A 17,073-nucleotide genomic window follows, 5' to 3' on the forward strand; every position below is an offset into this window, starting at 1 on the left:
CCCCCGAGGACCCCAGGCCCCCGCCCACCACATGCCTCTCCGGGGAAGATGGTGGTGAAACCTGAGTCCTGCTGGGACACAAACATGCAGGCCCGTAGTCGTTGGCTGGTTTTTACTGTGGCTGACGTTTATGAGGAGAGCGTTAGCAGAACCTGCGTTCTGGCATTTGCCAACACTTGGCCGATCTGTTGTCTCCAAAACAGCCGGTTGCTGTCAGCCAGACGGTCGCAAGATAGTCCCGGGGCAGGAAATATGCAGACTGCGCTCCGTGGCGGGTCGGGGCGACGGGAGACCCACGGGAACGCCGTCCTGCCCGCACAGCCGACGGCTCGGCGGGGGCGCGGCCTGGAGTGCGACGCTGTGTCCCCCGTGCAGGCGTGGCTCGTGTGTGCTGGTGTTCTCTCTGACAACACCTTGGGGCTTCCTGCGTCTCTCACATTTGCTTTTTTGTCTTTTGTAATTGTAGGAGAAAACCAAAGAGCTAGCGGAGAAACAGGCGCACCTGTAAGTACTCCCGTCACTCCCCCCGCCCCTCACGCAGACCGTGGCCCCGGCCTCCTGAGGCAGGGTCACCTTCGGGTCAGCCCTGCACCGCATCGCGCTGTCCCCCCGCCCCCGAGTGGCCATTCTTGGTTCTCTAATCACCGCCCGGGGAGCCCGTGTTTGGGAGATGCCTGTGCGCTGTGCACGGGGCGAGCGGGCTGGGCCCTCCGCGTGGCCCGGCCTCTGGGGCCTCCCCCCATGTGCCCTTGTTGCTCCAGACAGAGAGAGCCGCCCCCAGGGGCGACCACGCCCCGAGCTGTGTGAGGGGGTGTCCCAGAAAGCACTGTTTCTGTGCTCACATACCACCGGGTACCGGGACACCGTAACAATAAAGACGTGCGTGTCCTGTGACCCAGCCGTCCCATCCTGCGGGGACGCTGTGGAAACGCCTCCACACGGAGGGCGGGGCCCTGCCGCGAGGACTTGTTTGGGAGCACAAATGCTGGGAGCAGCCCGCGTGTGCTGTGGCCGACTTTCGGTGGACACCCGGGGACAGCGAGCGCAGACGAGCCACGGCTCTGGGCATCATCCGCGCAGCAGGATCTAACCGCAGTGCTGAGAAAGGAGCACCCAGAAAAGTGCCCATTGTGTGATGACGTGCGGACGCTGATGGGCGCACGGCGGGCCGCCTGTGCCCGTGGAGACGCCCGGAGAGGACCAGGCGGCGCAGCGGTCACTGCCCACTGCGCGGGTCAGGCTCGCGGGGCGAGGGTCCTGCCACGGTCCGTGCGGTTCGCTCCCTCCCACGTGTGCTTCAAGGCAGACGGTCCCTGTGAACAGCACGTGGCTGCCGTCTACGTCACTTCTGCATCCTCCTCGGTCCGTGCTGGAGACTGGGGGAGGGGGAGCGTCGTCCCCTTCCGCCTCCGCTTTCGGAGACCGGAACCGAGGGCACGGAGAGCGGGAGCTCGGAGCCACCCAGTATCCCTGCCCAGCTGCAAGTGGGCACAGAATTCGCTACTCAGTGTCTGAGGCTCTGCCGCCAGCTCGGCGGCTCGGGGCTCAGTCAGGCCGGCGGGGGCGGCACTGTCCAGGGCGGCGCCCGGCGAGCGGCGGAGGGCCGCGCCCCGCAGGGTCTCTGTTGGCCGCGGGGCCTCGGGGCCCCGGGCGGAGGGGAACGTGCAGCTGAGGAGGTTTATCCGGGGATGAAACCCTTCATGACTAGTGATGTTTTAGCGCAGCAAGACCTGGCATTTTACAGTTGACATTTTAATTAGCACTTTCCCATCCACATTCATAGGTAAAGCTGGCCTATGAATTTATTTTTTTTAAAGATTTATTTATTTTTAGAGAGAAGGGAGGCAGAAAGAGAGGGCGAGAAGCATCAATGTGTGGTTGCATCTTGCGCGACTCCTGCTGGGGACCTGGCCCCCAATCCAGGCCTGTGCCCCCGACTGGGAATCGAACCGGCAGCCCTTTGGTGTGCAGGCCAGTGCTCAGCCCACTGAGCCACACCAGCCAGGGCTGAATTTATTTTTTGTATTGTCCTTGCCTGATTCTAAGGGCAAGGCTCCTGGAGGATGCCTCGGGCCTCCTTGCCCGAGCCCAGTTCTCAGGGCCCATTTGCTGAGGCGAGGACTCGGGCCCACGGTCCGAGAAGGGGGCCGTCTCAGCCTCCGGGCGCTGCCTGCGGCGGAGGCCTGTGTGCGCTCGCCCCGCTTCTTCAATGAGCCTCGGTCACTCTGCTTCAATTTTGGTTTCTTCCTGTATTGATTTTGGTATTTTTTCTTTCTTAAGGAATTATCTATTACATATGTTTTTCAAAGTTATTGGAATAAAATTGCCCTTTATATTTTTTATGACTTTTTTAATCTCCAATCTATTTGTGGTAATATCCCTGTATTTAAGTCCTATTGTATTTATAGCTTTTCTCTTTTCTCCCTCCTTTGATTGATCTTTTCAGGCACTGGTCTGTTATTTTCTGTTTAAAAGAACCAATTTTATTGTTTCTGTTCACTTTACTTTCTGTTTCATTAACCTCTTCATGATTTCCTTGTTCTTGTATAAGTTCTATTTTAATTTCTTTTTTTAAAAAAATATTTTTATTTATTTATTTTTAGACAGAGGGGAAGGGAGGGAGAAAGAGAGGGAGGGAAACATCCCTGTGTGGTTGCCTCTCCTGCGCCCCCTACTGGGACCTGGCCCCCAACCCAGGCCTGTGTCCTGACTGGGAATCCAACCTGCGACCCTTTGGTTCTCAGGCCGGCGCTCAGGCCACTGAGCCACACCGGCCAGGGCTTAATTTCTTTTTTTACTCATCAGTTGTTTTCAAAGTTTTTTGAATTTAAAAAATTTTTTAAAAATTTTATTAGCATTTGATTTTGTAAGTGGATAATGCGGTGTTTGCCCTGCTGTGACGGACTGGTTTCACTCGGCATCGTGCCGCCCGGGCTGCTCCCAGTTGGGGAATATTGCGGGGTGGGCCCCGTTGTCGGAGGTGCTGCCCTGTCACACACCGCGCTCTCTGCACCCCTTCACCTGTCGAGGGACACGGAGCTGGATCCCACATCTTGGTTAGTGTGACCGGCACTGCAGTGAACACGAAGTGCTGGCATATCTTCAGGGTCCTGATTTCAGTTCTTTGGGTGAATACCCAGAACTGGGATTGCTGAATGACCAGGTGCTCTATTTGTAGTTTTTGAGGACCCTGGGGACTGCTTCCCACAGTGGCTGCACCAGTCGGCACTGCCCCGGGGGCGAGGCGTTTCCCCCCGGCCCCCGCCCCGTGTCCTCTCCTGTCTCTGATGACAGCCACTTTGATAGGCGATGTCCCGCTGTGTCTTTGGTTTGCATTTCCCAGATGATTAGGAATGTTGAGCATCTTTTCACGTCCCCGCTGGCCACCTGTGTGTCCTTGTGGGAGACCTGTCTATTTAGACCCTCTGCCGCGTGTTCATTGGGGTGGTTCGTTTCCGGGGTCTGAGTTGTAGGAGCTCCTTTGCGCCGTGGAAGCCGACCCCGGCCCGTGGGGCCCCACTGCCGTGGCAGCGCCCTTGGCTGGCCGGACGCTTTCGGGCAGAACTGGCCCCGCTTGTCTTTTTTCGCTTTTGTCACTTGTGCCTTTGGCGTCACAGCCGTGAAATCATTGTCCCCACTCAGCGCCCACTTGGAGGGGTGGGACGCTCGCCGCACCTGGCCTGCGCCCGGAGGCGTGTGCCGCGCGCCCAGCGCTGCCCTTGCTGGGGCGGACCCTGCACCTCCAGCCCGCAAGCCCGGGGCCCGGCGCTCCGCAGAGGCCCCTCCGTGCCTGCGGTTGGGGGCGGGACTGCGAAGGGCGGCAGTGTTGGGACGGAATGGAATTCGGCTCTGAAGAGCAGCTCACTCCTTTTGAATGGCATAGCTCTTCATGCCTGTGAGCCTGTGCGTGCCACTCAAGCCAGCGCTGAGCAGGGACGAGACGGCCCAGGACTCAGGCCGGCGCAGCAGGGCCGGTGGCCGCACGGCCCGCAGGCCCACCAGCAGAGGGAGCAGGGCGCCGTGGTCTGAAGCCAGTCCTTCCCGCCCAGGGGGGGCGGTGCGGTCCCGCGTGGACGGCACGAAGCTGCGTCAGAGCCACAAGACGCTGCGCAAGAGGCGTGTGGGGACAGGGGCCTGAGGTCCCCCTCCGCCCTGCTGCTGCTTAGCAGGGGACAGACTCGGAGGATGATGGGCCTGCCCTCCCCGGACACTTCCCCGAGGGCCTCGCTCTCCAGGACCCCAGTTGCCCTGACACCAGGGTCCCTGCCCCGGGCGGCCCCTGCACACGCACACGCACACGCACACCCACTGGCACTCGCTTTCTAACATCGCTGGGGGTGGGGGCGAAGGACTCACTCAGCAGAGCCCTCGCCGGCTGAGGCTCCGGGTGGCCCCTCCTGCGGAGGCTTGTGGGCGTGCCTCCGGTTGTCGGTGGCAAAGAAATTGTGCGTCCTCCCGTTTCCCAGCCCCGCCCCGCGGGCCGACACAGCGTGGTGATGTTAGTGCCCCCCTGAGATGAGCATCCTTCGCGAGAAGTGGCGAGGTCCCCACGTAACCGCCCGTCTCTCTGTCTTGGCAGCCAGGAGCCCCTCTCCCCGGCCAGCGTCACCCTGGCCGGCCTGCTGCCCGACCTGCAGCACATCCTGGTCTGGATGGCCAACGCCATCGAGCTCCTGTACTTCGTCCAGCAGCAGGGCCCCGTCTACATGCAGAGCCTGGAGCAGGAGCTGGACGTCACAGGTGGGGCTCCTGGCGGGCCGCGCGCGGTCAGCGTGGGTGGGCGGGAGCGCCCCTCTCACCTCACCTCAGGGGCAGACCCAGGGCGAGGCTTCCCCGGAGGGGGAAGCGACACAACCTTTGGGCTCACCTGGCACCTGTCGTCCGTGGCGCGTGGGCACTGTTCCTGTTGTTTCACGGGCTCGGGCTGTCCCACTGTGTTCTGCCTGGGAGGCCTGGGGACACAGGCAGGACACAGGGCATCAGCGGGGGCGCGCAGCGCAGCAGCCCTCAGCCGTCGCCCCTTACGAGACACTCCGCCACTTCGGAAAGAAGGCAGGTCGTCAGGCGGAGCGCTGGAGTGGCGCGGGGTGTGTGATTCTCAGAGACGGGGACGTGGGGCGGCGCGCGTCCCAGGGAGCGTGCAGAGCGCCGGACACTCCAAGTGAGGGAGTGACCGGCCGGGCCGTGTGGTAGGGCCTCACGGGAAGGTGGCGTTGGCTGCGCCCCGAGGCCCGCGCGGGCCTTGAGCCAGCGGGTGCCCGGCGAGGACGGTGCAGGGCCCGGAGAGGCGGGATGGTCCCGGATGGAGGCGGGAGGAGCGGCAGGACCGTCCTGCAGCGGGGCGGGGCGTGACAGCGGGCACCCCGGGCTGGGCCGCGGCCGCACACGGACGAGCGCGGTTTGCCCACACAGCCTCTCACTCTGCTGAGGCAAAAACAAAGCCACTCCTGTCCTTCCCTCCCATTTGTGGGACCTTGGTCTGTTCCAGGGACCCGAGTAGGTGGTGCCTGATGGCCCTGCCTCTGGGGGTCCGGCCTGCAGCCGTGAGGTGCACTCGGGGTGTGGGGAGCCACTCAGCAGGAGGCCAGCGGGTTTGGCCGGGGCTGCCCGTGGGCTGGGTCAGGTGGGCGCTGCAGGGCGCCTGCGTGTGCTTGGCTGTGTCTGCTGGGAGCAAAGAACCCGACAAAGCAGCTTACGGGCCTGCTGTTCCTGCCTGTTTCCCCCGGGCGGACACCGTGAGAGGCGTCACACCCCCCAGGACAGGGCCGCTGCCCTCTCTGTCTGCAAGGCCCGCGTCCAAGGCCGACTTGGGCTCTGGCTCCCCCGCCTGCTCTGCGCGCCTGCCCTGCAGAGCCTGCGGAGCCGGGACACCTCCTGGCAAGGCCTTGCCTCGCCTCCCTCTCCAGGCACCACCCCCATCCCCTTAAAGGCTGCCCGCCCCCCAGGACCGACGCTGCAGGCGCCACAGCGGCTTCTGAGGGGCGCGGCTCTGCTGGACGGGGCCTTGGCCAGTGGGCGCCGGGGCGTCTGGCCTGTCTCCATGCACATGTTGTCCTGCGTGAGGCTGGGAGCTGGGGCGCGCTCTCAGGGAGCCCCGATGACTCGGGCCCCAGCAGAGCCAGCTGGGAGACACCCGTGCGACCCGTAGGCCCGTGTACCTGGGAGCGCCGCCTCACGGCAAGGCTGCCGTTCCAGGGCCCCCTGCGCCAGCCGCGCAGGCTGGCTGAGCGCGCTGCGCAGGAGCCCGCGTCAGGCCGGTGTTCCTGGGACCATGGCCCCGCTTGCTTGGCTGCTGCCTTTGGGCTCAGGAGAAAGTTAGTTTTGGTTGGGGAGCCTGGATGTCACATCACCCCGTGGACTGTGGGAGAGGGCCCCGCCTCTGTGCCACCCCTGGCGCCACACGGCTGGCGGGGAAGCCACTGCAGGATCTGAGCCGCCCAGAGCCCATGTGCGGGGCAGGCGCTGGAGAGCTCAGAGGAAAAATCCCGTCGGCCAGAGGGTGAAGGGAAGGCTGGGGCCGGCGCACGGCCTCCTGACCTTCAGCAGGAAGTATCTGTGGGAAGAATTCTGAAAGCAGAGCTGTCATGTCCTGAAGCTGGAGAAACCACTTTTTTGTTCCCCGAACAGCCTTTTGTCTGAAGCTGTCATCCAGGTGGACACGTTCACGTGGGCAGAGGGAAGGTTGGCCCGGGCAAGGGGGGTGTTTATTTCACCCATTTAAAACCCTCCTGTAAGTCTCTGAGGCCCTGCCTCAGCCCCTGTAGATCTGAGGGGTCCTCGGGTGCTGGGCCTTGGGAGCTGTCATGGGGGGCGGGAGGGAGGCTGCAGGCAAAGGCCCGGTGGGTGTCGGCTCTGTCGGGAGCCCCAGCTGGGCAGGCGAGACGTTTCAGGTGGTTTTCGGTGGTGTCGGAGGTGCCCGTGCGGCCTGTGCGGGGAGCCTGCCGTGTGTCCGCGGAGCCCTGCTGCCCTGCTTTCTGCCGTCTCCTCCCGCCAGGGACCCGTGCCCGCACCCCACACGGCAGCCGCTGCGGAGAGGGGCCTTGTAGCCGGGCGCCTTGGCCACGTCCCCACGGCTGTTCTGCGTGTGGCCGGGGAGCAGTGGGGCCAGCCCCGCATGTTCCTGTGGCCTGGAGCCTTCTGGGAGGACGGGGCGCCGCAGCTGGCGGCCTGTTACGAGCCCCTTGCTCCCCTGGATCTGGGGCCCCTCATGCTGCCTGGTGAGGGTGCAGGAAGCGTGCAGACCCATAAGGGCCCCAAGTGGGACCCTGAAGGCTAGGCTCTGGGGAGGCCCCTGGCGCCTCTCAGGCAGGCGCCTGGCTTCCTGGTCCAGGCAGTCCCTGGGGAGGGACCCACGTGGGCTGAGGGGCGGCGGCCCCCGTCCCACGCCCCGAGGAGAAGTGCCCTGAACAGCCAGACGCGGGACAGCGGCCCTTCAGAGGCCGGGGGGTGGGGCTTGTCCGGCGGCGGGGAGGCAGGTCTGTGCTCCCGGGCGGCCGCCCGCCAGCTCTGAGCAGAGCCCCCGGGCAGCGGGCAGCAGCGGGTGAGCTGGCAGACCGGGGTCGCCACCCCGCCCCCAGAAGGCCCTGCCGCCCCTCACTCACCCCGTGCCTCTGCGTCCCACAGGCTCGAAGGAGTCCCTGTTCTCGTGCGCGCTGTCGGCCAGCGAGGAGGCCATGGCGGAGCTGGAGGAGGTGGTGCTGTACGCCTTCCAGCAGTGCGTGTACTACGTCTCCAAGGTGCGCATGTGCTCCTGCTTCTCTGGGCTTGCTGGGGACCTGGAGGGAGCCACGGCTTTTCCCACCCGCGCCGTCCCCAGCGGAGGCAGCTGCTCGTCCACTCCGCCCCGCCCCCACGAGACGTGCAGGGTGCCTGCAGGGCCCTTTGCTGGTCCCCCTGTGCCTCCCCGGGGCGCCTGCCCCCTGTGTAGGAGCTGTATGGAGCCCCCCAGGGCGGCGTTTGGGGGAGCCTGGGGCTCACCGCACCCACAAAGCCCCCGAGGCCTGTGCCCCGGGCCCTGCCCACACCGCGCTTCTCCTCGCCCCCAGTCCCTGTACGTCTGCCTCCCGGCCCTGCTGGAGTGCCCGCCGTTCCAGACGGAGCCCCGGGAGAGCTGGTGCCCGGCGCCCCAGCTGCCCGAGGAGCTGCGCCGCGTCGTGTCCGTCTATCAGAGCACCCTAGACCTCCTGCGGCGGTCCCAGGTGCACCCCGAGGTCGCCTCCCAGGTGCTGGCCTACCTCTTCTTCTTCTCCAGCACGCTGCTCTTCAACCAGCTCCTGGACAGGGGTGAGGGGCAGGGCTGGGCGTGGGCCCGCAGGGAATACGGGCGTCCTCAGCGGGGGCGGCGGGCTGGCCTTCGAGATGCCTCCCGAGGACGCTGGGCCGTGGCCGGGGGTCCCAGCCATGGGCATCTGTGCTGGTGCCGTGGGGGCCGCAGGCAGACAGGCCCAGGGCGTAGGGAATGTCGCAGAGCACGTGCCCTGGGGCAGGAGCTCCGTCAGTGTCGGCACAGGGCCCCTCGGGCCTCTCCTCGTCCCCTGGGTCCCCACAGCCCCTGCGACAGAGGAGGGGACAGGCTTAGAGAGGTGACGTGACCTCTGACCCAGCTCCCCGCCCTCCAAACTTCTCACTGCAGACATCCCCCTGCTGTCCGGCTCCGGGGCCCAGGGGCACTGCTGGGGCACAAGGACATAAACGCAGGGATGCACCCCCAGCGCATGCGCGTCACCACCGGGGACTCCCCAGGCTGGGGCGGGGCCACAGGGCAGGGGCGGGGCGGGGGCAGGGCGCTCGCCTGTGGACTTGGACCCTGTCCCTGTGCACTTGGGATTCAGTGGCTGTCACAGCCCCTCCCAGCCGTCTCCACCCCCCACCCCTGGCCTCCCCCACCCTCCCAGGGAGGGCCCCATGGCAGGTGAGTGCCTTGGCCCCAACGTGCAGTCTCACATCTGTCCTGCGAGGCCTGGCGTGGGGGAGGACAGGCACGGGGGCCAGCCGGGGTCTCGAGCGGGCGGCAGACCCGGCCTCACGGCCTGCCCCACCCCCCAGGCCCCTCTCTGAGCTGCTTCCACTGGCCCCGAGGCGTCCAGGCCTGTGCCCGCCTGCAGCAGCTCCTGGAGTGGACCAGGAGCGCCGGCTTCGGGGAGGCCGGGGAGCACTTCTTCCGGAAGCTTTCCTGCACGCTCAGCCTGCTGGCCACGCCCCGTGCCCAGCTCATCCAGGTGGGAGCAGCGCGGAGCGTCTGCAAAAGGCGGCACGTCGGTGGGGCTGGGGGGCCTTTGGGCCAGGCTGGGAGTGGGGGGCCTGCTCCCGGGCCTCAGGGGGCTTGCAGAGCTGCTCCTGTTCTATAGCTGCTCCTACCTGTGGGCAGGAAAATGCCCCCAAATGTCTGACTACATGACCCGACATGGCAAGGGGGGCTGTGCAGAGGTGATCAGAGCTAAGAGCCTGGGATGGGAGATGGCCCTGGGGCTAGCCTGTGGGCTCAGTGTCCTTCACGAGTCCTTCAAAGTGGAAGAGGGTCTGAGGGATGGGACAGAAGGAAAACGAGGGCCCTGCCCCGCCGTGGCTGGCTCTGAGGACGGAGGAAGGGGCCAGGGCCCAGGACTGCAGCGACCTCCAGGAGCCGGGGACGGCCCTTGGCTGAAGGCCGGCCCTGCGCCGCAGGAGCTGAACCCCGGCAGCACAGGTGCCCTGCTGGGCGGGCCCTGCCCTGGGGCCACAGGAGGGGCGCAGCCCAGCACCCCTGGATTCTAGCCCAGTGGGTGCGACCCCTGGGCCAGCAGGCCTGCATTTCTGTTGCTCCAGCTGCTGTGCTGTGGTCATCGTTACCATAGCAACAGGGGACGAATACACTGCCTCACCCCCTCCCTCACCAGCTGCCTGGCCCAATCGCTAGGGATAACCAATGGAGCCGGACAATGGTGTTCCCTTCCTGCTTGGCACAAGCCCGAACGTGCCCCGGGGCGACGGAGAGCGGGTTTGTGGGAGCCCGGGGAGGGGGGTGTCTGAGCCCAGTCGGCGGCGTGCCCTGACTGCAGTGCAGCCTCGGGGTGCGATATTCCTGGGGGAACAGCGGGCCTCTCAGTTTGGTATGAACAGTGGAGGGGCCCACCTCCACCCCGGAAGCCTCCGCGTGCGCCTGCCACGACTGCTGTCAGCGACGCACGGATGCTGCCTAGAGCCCGGGCGCGGGCGTGTGGGCGGCTTTGCACGTGCCTCTCCGTGCTGCCCCACCCACGGGGCGCTGCTGTGGAAGACCCGGCTGCGACCTCGGCTCCGCGACAGCGCCGCTGAGCCCACACAGCCGGTGCGTCACGCAGCCCAGGTTCCGTGCTGGCCGGGGAGCCACCAATTGATCAGCAGATCCTGAGGACCTACCACGCATTAGGGTCTATGTCGTACTCAAGTGTCTTTCAAAAGTTATTGAATTTTTTTTATTATGAAAGTGAAACATGGATACACTTGAGAAAATTCAGAAAATGGGGATGTGTGAGTATGGATCACAGATTGAACCCATGAGCTTAGTTTATTTCCTCCCAAAATATTACTGAATAAAAGCAAAGCAATGCTTTTAACCTACATAAGTTATAAGGGCAAAGAAAACGTAGAGGCGATAAGAAACAGCACTCTGGAAGCTGGAAAGCAGTGAGTGAGTAGGAACTGCCTCCGCGACCTGAGAAGGCGGGCTCCAGAGAAGTGACCAGCCTGCCACAAAGCCGCCGCCGAGAGGCTCGGGCGTCGTGGGCGTTGGGTGCCTCTGGAAGCTGAGCAGCGGTGGGCCCAGAGCAGCAGGGGCTTGCCAGTGGGTGGGCGGCTCAGGGAGAGCCTACCTTGCGCTGAGAGCACCACACGAAGGCATCCGTTTAAAGGCACGCGAGAGCTCCTGACACAGCGGGGACTGCGGGGCAGCAGCCCTGCAGAGAGGGAACCAGGAGGCTGGTTTGCTGCTGCTTTCCCTCTGGGGCGTTTGCCTCCTCTGGAAGCAGGGTCTGTGTGAGACCGGAAGTGCAGGCCTTGTCCAGGCAGGGGGCCAGAGCTGGGGGGAGAGACCAGGCAGCCCCGGCCACCTCACAGGCTGGGAGACAAATGTGAGGTATCTGAGGGGCCTGAAATGCCGGGTGGTTCTCCCCTCATGACATTTGACAAAATTCTGAAGCTTCAGGGCGTGGGATAGGAAGGACTTTAAAACTAAGCAAAAGCTCTGAAAGCCAGAATGGAATTGATAGTAAGTTGACTGCCACTAGGTCAGGGTGGATAGGTGGCAATGAACATGTACATACCAAACTCGTGGGGGCAGGTAAAGCAGTGCTAACAGGCAAAACGATAGCCTTAAATGTATACGTTAGGAAACAAGAAGGCTGAAAGTGATGATCATGAAGCAAGAAAAAGAAAAGCAAATCAAACCCAAGGCCAGTAGAAAAGGAAATAACAGAGGAGAACCAAAATCAATAAAATAGCAAACATATAACAGAAAAGCAAAAAGCCTAGTTGGTTCTTTGGAAAGTTATTTGAACAGTTGGATAAATGTTTACTAAAAGCATAGGGCCAAGAGTTGATGCTTTGAGAAATTTAATAAAAGTGGAGAAACACAAATTGCCAATATAAAAATGAAGAAGGGGACATCGCTCCGATCATACATTTAAAATAGTCATAATTACATCTCAGTAAAAGTGGGGGAAGTTAAAAACCGCTAGTAAGTGCGCCTCCTTGCCCCTAGATGAGCTGGGCAGACCTGCGGGCCGCCTTCCCGGCCCTGAGCCCCGCACAGCTGCACCGGCTCCTGACGCAGCACCAGCTGGCCTCCGCCATGGGCCCCATGAGTGCCTGGGAGCCGGCCGCGCAGGACCGTCCCGACGCCTTCAAGTCCGGTAAGCCCCCTCCTTGGGCAGGACTGTGCCGGGGCAGGGGCAGCCTCCCGGGGGCCTAACCCTTGGCAGAGCCTGCAGAGCACTCGGCACCCCTGCCCCGGGCTGTCTCCCTCCTCGGATGCCCTGCCCCGCCCTGCCCCAACCTGGGGACAGCTTCAGTTGGGGGTAAAGGGGCCCACAGTCCATGGCCAAGTTCTAAGCTCTGGGCTCAGGTCAAGGACGGGGCCTTGCCCAGCGCACAGCCCACCAGGAGAGCAGAGTCAGCCTGCTGAGCGCCCCGGGACCATGCCTAACACCAAGCCCCACGCATATTCATACACACCCTCATACATGTGGATGTGGGTGCACACGTGTGTATTTTCATAGATCAGACACATGCCTCTCTTTTTAGAATCATGTACAGTATTATCAGCACAAATAGCAGTGGGAAAGAAGGGGTGGCCAAGGACACGGGCACCGTGGGGCTGCTCCCCGAGGGGTGGTGGGGACGCAGAGGCCCCCTCCCGGCAGGACCCCAGGCTCCGTGGGACGGCATCTGCCCTCCCATTCTCCGGTCACTGCCGTGGCCCGTGTGGGGAGCAGGCCTTCCCGCCAGCTGGAAGGTGCCCACGCTCACGTACAGAGGCCGTGATGCGCACGGGTGGTCTGGTCCCAGGTGCTGGGGGGCGGGGCGCAGTCAGTGTGGGCCCAGGAGCCACGTGTCAGCTCAGGACTGCAGGCTTTTGGGCTGAGTGGCTCGGCTCCCGGACAGAGCAGCGGGGGCCCAGAAGGGACCAGAGTGCAGTTTGGGCTGGTCCCCCGTGTCGGGAGGGGCGGGTGGCCGGCCTCCGGGCCGGGCGGCCACACAGCCCTCGTCCCGCCCCGCAGAGGACGTCCTGGAGTCCTACGAGAACCCCCCACCCATCGTTTTGCCGAGCGAGGGCTTCCAGGTGGACCTGGAGGCGGACTGCCCCGACGACAGCATCTACCGGCACCTGCTCTATGTGCGCCACTTTCTGTGGGGCCTGCGGAGCAAGCCCAGCCCCGGCGACGGGCCCCCCCAGCCCCAGGTCCCTGAGGTACCGCTGAGCAGCTGGTCTGCGGCTCTGGCTTGGATGGTGGGGTAGGCCCAGGGCCTGGCTGGTGGCCATGGGGGAGAAGCGGGAGGGACGGCGGGGGGGCCCCTTGCCTCCCCCGGCACAACAGGAGCTTGGTGCCTGATCTCACTCTCTCCCCAGCAGGGCCCGCGCCATCCCACACCGGACAGGCACCCCGAGGGCCAGAGCTGCCCCCTTGCTCCCAGGGGCCCCAGCAGGGGAGCTGGTGAAGCCGGCTCAGTGCACCCTCCTCCCTCCCCCCGGGCTCCCCGGGCGCAGGGCCCTCTGGAAAGGCAGCCGGGCCGGGGGAGCCGCGGGGGCCCCCAGGCGGGGCCCCTGCACACGGACTCCTCCTGCCTGCTCACGCCCCCCAGCACCCCACTGGAGCCCGCTGTCCCTGACTGGCCCCGCCCCGGCGGCTCCTCTGGGAAAGCTCTCCTGGAGGGGAGGAGGGACGGGCCCGGTGGCCTCCGAGGGGCCCCTCCGGAAGGTGAGACCGCCCCCGGCACCCCGGCCCCAGGCCCTGGGGGCATGTGCTGAGTGTTGTCTGGCGGGAGCCGGGGCAGCTGGCCTCTCACAGCCCCCCCGCCCCCCCCCCCGGGGACCGAGAGCCGCTCCCCACACAGGGCGGAGGAAGGGACCCCCAGGGGATGGGCCCTCGGCACAGAGGGCTGAGGGCCAGGGGTCTGGAGCAGGGGGAGGGTCAGAGGGCAGGGCCCTGGACTCTGGGGGCAGGCGCAGGCCCCTTACCTGCCCCTTTTCTTGCCCACCCAGGAGACTGTGCGGCTTCCGAGGACGAGCCCCCGCCGGCCCCCTCCAGCACCCAGGACTTCTGCTCTGTCTTCCTGCTGGAGCTGGAGCGAGGCCCCTCTGGGCTGGGGATGGGCCTGATCGACGGGCTGGTGAGTGGCCCCGGGGCTCCTGTGCCCTGATGGTGTCCTGCGTACCCAGGACGGCCACCGGTCACCGGCGGAGGGAACTTGGGACCAGGGGCTTGGCAGGGCCTCTCCGCGGAGTGTGAAAGGAGGGGAAGGCCTGGGCAGGAGCCCCTCCCCGGCCTCGGGGCGCCTGCCTGGGCCTGGGGGGGCGGATAGCGCCTGGTGCTGCAGATGCATCGACGGCCCTGGGCCGGCCGGCCCCTCTGCTGAGCGGGGGGCTGAGGTGGCCATCGCTGGGCCCCCCTTCTGGTGGGGCCCACGCAGCCCTGAGGCCGCTCTGTCCCCCGCAGCACACGCCCCTGGGCGCCCCCGGCCTCTACATCCAGACCCTGCTCCCGGGCAGCCCTGCGGCTGCCGACGGCCGGCTGTCGCTGGGCGACCGCATCCTGGAGGTGAACGGCAGCAGCCTGGCGGGCGTCAGCTACCTGAGGTACCCCCACCCCCAGGCACTCAGCTACCCGAGGTACCCCTCCCCCACCACTCCGGGCAGTGCGCCTGCAGGAGGAGCCCTGCCGTGGCCCCCTTGAGAGAGGAGCACGTAGAGGCCACGCCCCCAGCCCAGCTCTGTGGCCACCTCCCCCCTTTCCTCCCGTCTTGCCGACCAGGGGTCTAGCGCCTTGGGGTGGGGGTTGGCCCTCGCACAGCCCCGTGCCCCGGGGACCCCTGGGGGCGGGGGCTCGGGTCCCCCTCGCCGGGCACCTCCTGGAGGCTCTGCCCCCCCACCCCCGCCCCCTTGGGGTGCTGGTGCACACGGTCCTCACCCCGTGGCTGCTCCCAGGGCGGTGGACCTGATCCGACACGGGGGAGCGAAGGTGAGGTTCCTGGTGGCCAAGTCTGACGCGGAAACAGCCAAGAAGATCCGCTTCCGCTCGCCCCCGCCCTAAGGCCCGGAAGTTCGGCAGCCTGTTCCGCGGCGGGTGCGTCCCCTTCGGGACACTGGCCGCCCCTCACCCTGTGGATAATGTACATCTTACTGTATATTTTATTTATATGACAGATAACACTGAGTTGTGATGTTTGTTACAGAGCTTTTATGTTGGAGAATTTTAATGGGGACGCATAGGTTCAATAAACTATCTTTCATACTTCGGGCAGTGCATGGAGCCGGGGTGGGTGCTGTGCCGGGCTGCCCCGGGGGTGCGTGGTGGGGGCACCACAGGGCTCATCCCCTGCCGGCCAGCGTGGGAGAGGCTGGGGGGCACGCGGGGACATGGTGACGGAGGGATGGCTGTAACCAACTGTGCACCTTCGCCCCGCCTGGGAACGAGGCGCAGCAGAGGCCTCCGGGATGGGGCGGCCGGGCCCCGGGGAAAGGCGAGAGCCCCTGCCGCGTGCAGGCTGCCCCTGGGAGGCGGGCTTAGCCGCGGTCAAGGTGCCCGGAAGGTTGCAGGGTGCGGGCCTCCTCTGGGGCTCAGGACCCCAGCGCCGGCCTCCCTCTCTGCCCACGGCAGCCACGGCCGGGCCCTGGTGCCAGGCTGTTAACCTGCGGCCGACTGGCCGACCGGCCGACCACGCAGGGCCAGCGGCAGGGCCGCGTCGGGGCTGCAGTGACAATGGGCTGGATCGCCTACCTCCACACGGGCTGCGTGTCTTCAGCCGGTTCAGCAGCGGGTGGCTCGTGTCCTCCCCGCAGCACGGGGAACCCATGGCCAGGCTCTGGGCCGGGGCCTTCATTTTTGAGGGGATCGGAGACCCTGGGGACTAGGGGTCCTGCCACTCAGCTGCAGAGGCAGCCCGCACGTGGCAAGGGGAGCGCCCCCCATGACAGTGTCCTGGTGGTCCCCAGCTCCTGGGCCCTGCGCCGCCCCCTCGCGGGCACAGAGGAGAGGCGCACGGGCGGCTGCGGGTCCGTGTTTGCCCCGGGACCCCCTGCCTGGCCGAGGCCTCCCACCACGCAGTTCCCAAATGCCGGGTCAATGTATTTTTTAAAGTCATTTTAAATGTATGATTGAACATAAGAGGAAAGAAACGCTACAGCTCCGACAGAATTCAGAGGGCGCACGAGCTCAGAGAGGCTGGCGGCTGGAACTGCCATTCTCATCCCTCACTGCGACACTGCGGTAGGGGACACAGCGCGACCCCGCCGAACTGCTGCGAGCTGCGGAGCCAAGTGGGGGCCCCGCGGGACCCAGATAAACACCCGCAACCCCGGCCCCTGGACGCTAGTCCCGAGGGCCAAGCGGGGTGGGAGTGGGCAGGGAGGGCGTCGGGCAGGGTCTGCGCTGTCCTGGGGGACTCAGGGTGTCCTTGGAGCGCCCGTGGCGGGGGGGGGGGGCGGTGCACGGGCCGGGGGCGGAGCCTGTGGGGCCTGCCGGTGAGGGGCGGGGCCGCGGCAGGTGGTGGGGGTGCGGCTCGAGGTTCACGGAGCGGCAGCACCGCCTGGTGGCCGAGGAGTGACCTGCAGGGTGGGCGGGGACTTTGAATGGAAGCGGCCGTTTCTTTCCCCTCCTTGCGGAGCGGAGCGGAGCAGAGCGACCGTCTCCCCACTGAGGACAATCCCAGTGCGAACGCGGACACACTCTGGGTAAAGCCCTCGGCGGTAGGTGTCACGGTCACTAGGAGCCCTGCCTGTGAGGGCCTCCTGCCTGGTGGGTCTGCCCTCCCTCTTCACGGCAGGGGGCTGCAGGCTGGCCGAGGTGACAGCACCCGCAGCCCACCCAGCAGACCCCGGAGCCCGCGCCTGCGCCTCTGAGCTGTGCAGGAGCGTAGGGAGGCGCAGCGAAGGAGCGCACTGGCTAGACGCACCCCCACGTCAGCTGTCCCCTCTGGGGGCCACTTGGCGTCCTTCCTGACGGCGGGCATCAGCGACCCGCCACTCCCAGGACACCCTGACACGTGCAGAGTGGGAAGGAGGGCGCTGCCCCAGGCGTCCCGCCCCCCAGGCCCCCTACGCCCCAGGGCCAGCTCTCGGGCAGCACCCGATGGCGCCCCAGATCGAAAGCAGCTTTGGGCTGTCTGCTGGCTACCCCACCCCTCCCGGGCCCTGTATCGGGCCCCTCCTCTGGGGGCTGACGGAGGGAGGGAACAGTCCTGCCTTGTCCACACAGGAACTTCCAGAGCAGGTTTATTTTGGCGGAATCGCTCCCCGCCACTTGCGTCCAGCCCCCGGTGCTAGGGCCACAGACCAGGGCTGCTTATCGGCATTGCTGGGCATGGTCGCCAGGGGAGGGTTCGGAGACACAGGCGTGGCGG

At 65.5% G+C, this 17,073-nt stretch overlaps 1 protein-coding gene across 1 annotated transcript in view; it reads left to right on the forward strand.

Annotated features, from left to right (window-relative positions):
• Positions 1-14,926, forward strand: part of RADIL (Rap associating with DIL domain) — a 44,997-nt gene extending 30,071 nt beyond the window's left edge. Inside the window, exons 5-15 of the mRNA XM_054572136.1 lie at positions 467-504; positions 4,580-4,740; positions 7,624-7,736; positions 8,046-8,283; positions 9,046-9,218; positions 11,717-11,867; positions 12,735-12,925; positions 13,088-13,433; positions 13,718-13,845; positions 14,172-14,311; positions 14,660-14,926. Of these exons, the coding sequence (XP_054428111.1) occupies positions 467-504; positions 4,580-4,740; positions 7,624-7,736; positions 8,046-8,283; positions 9,046-9,218; positions 11,717-11,867; positions 12,735-12,925; positions 13,088-13,433; positions 13,718-13,845; positions 14,172-14,311; positions 14,660-14,765 (1,785 nt within the window). The 3' untranslated portion in view covers positions 14,766-14,926. The remainder of the gene's footprint in view (positions 1-466; positions 505-4,579; positions 4,741-7,623; positions 7,737-8,045; positions 8,284-9,045; positions 9,219-11,716; positions 11,868-12,734; positions 12,926-13,087; positions 13,434-13,717; positions 13,846-14,171; positions 14,312-14,659) is intronic.
• Positions 14,927-17,073: the final 2,147 nt, after the last annotated feature.

Source organism: Pteronotus mesoamericanus, unplaced genomic scaffold (genome assembly GCF_021234165.1).
Source record: "Pteronotus mesoamericanus isolate MK-2021 breed Mesoamerican mustached bat unplaced genomic scaffold, CSHL_Meso_final contig_1, whole genome shotgun sequence".
Lineage (NCBI taxonomy): Eukaryota > Metazoa > Chordata > Mammalia > Chiroptera > Mormoopidae > Pteronotus > Pteronotus mesoamericanus.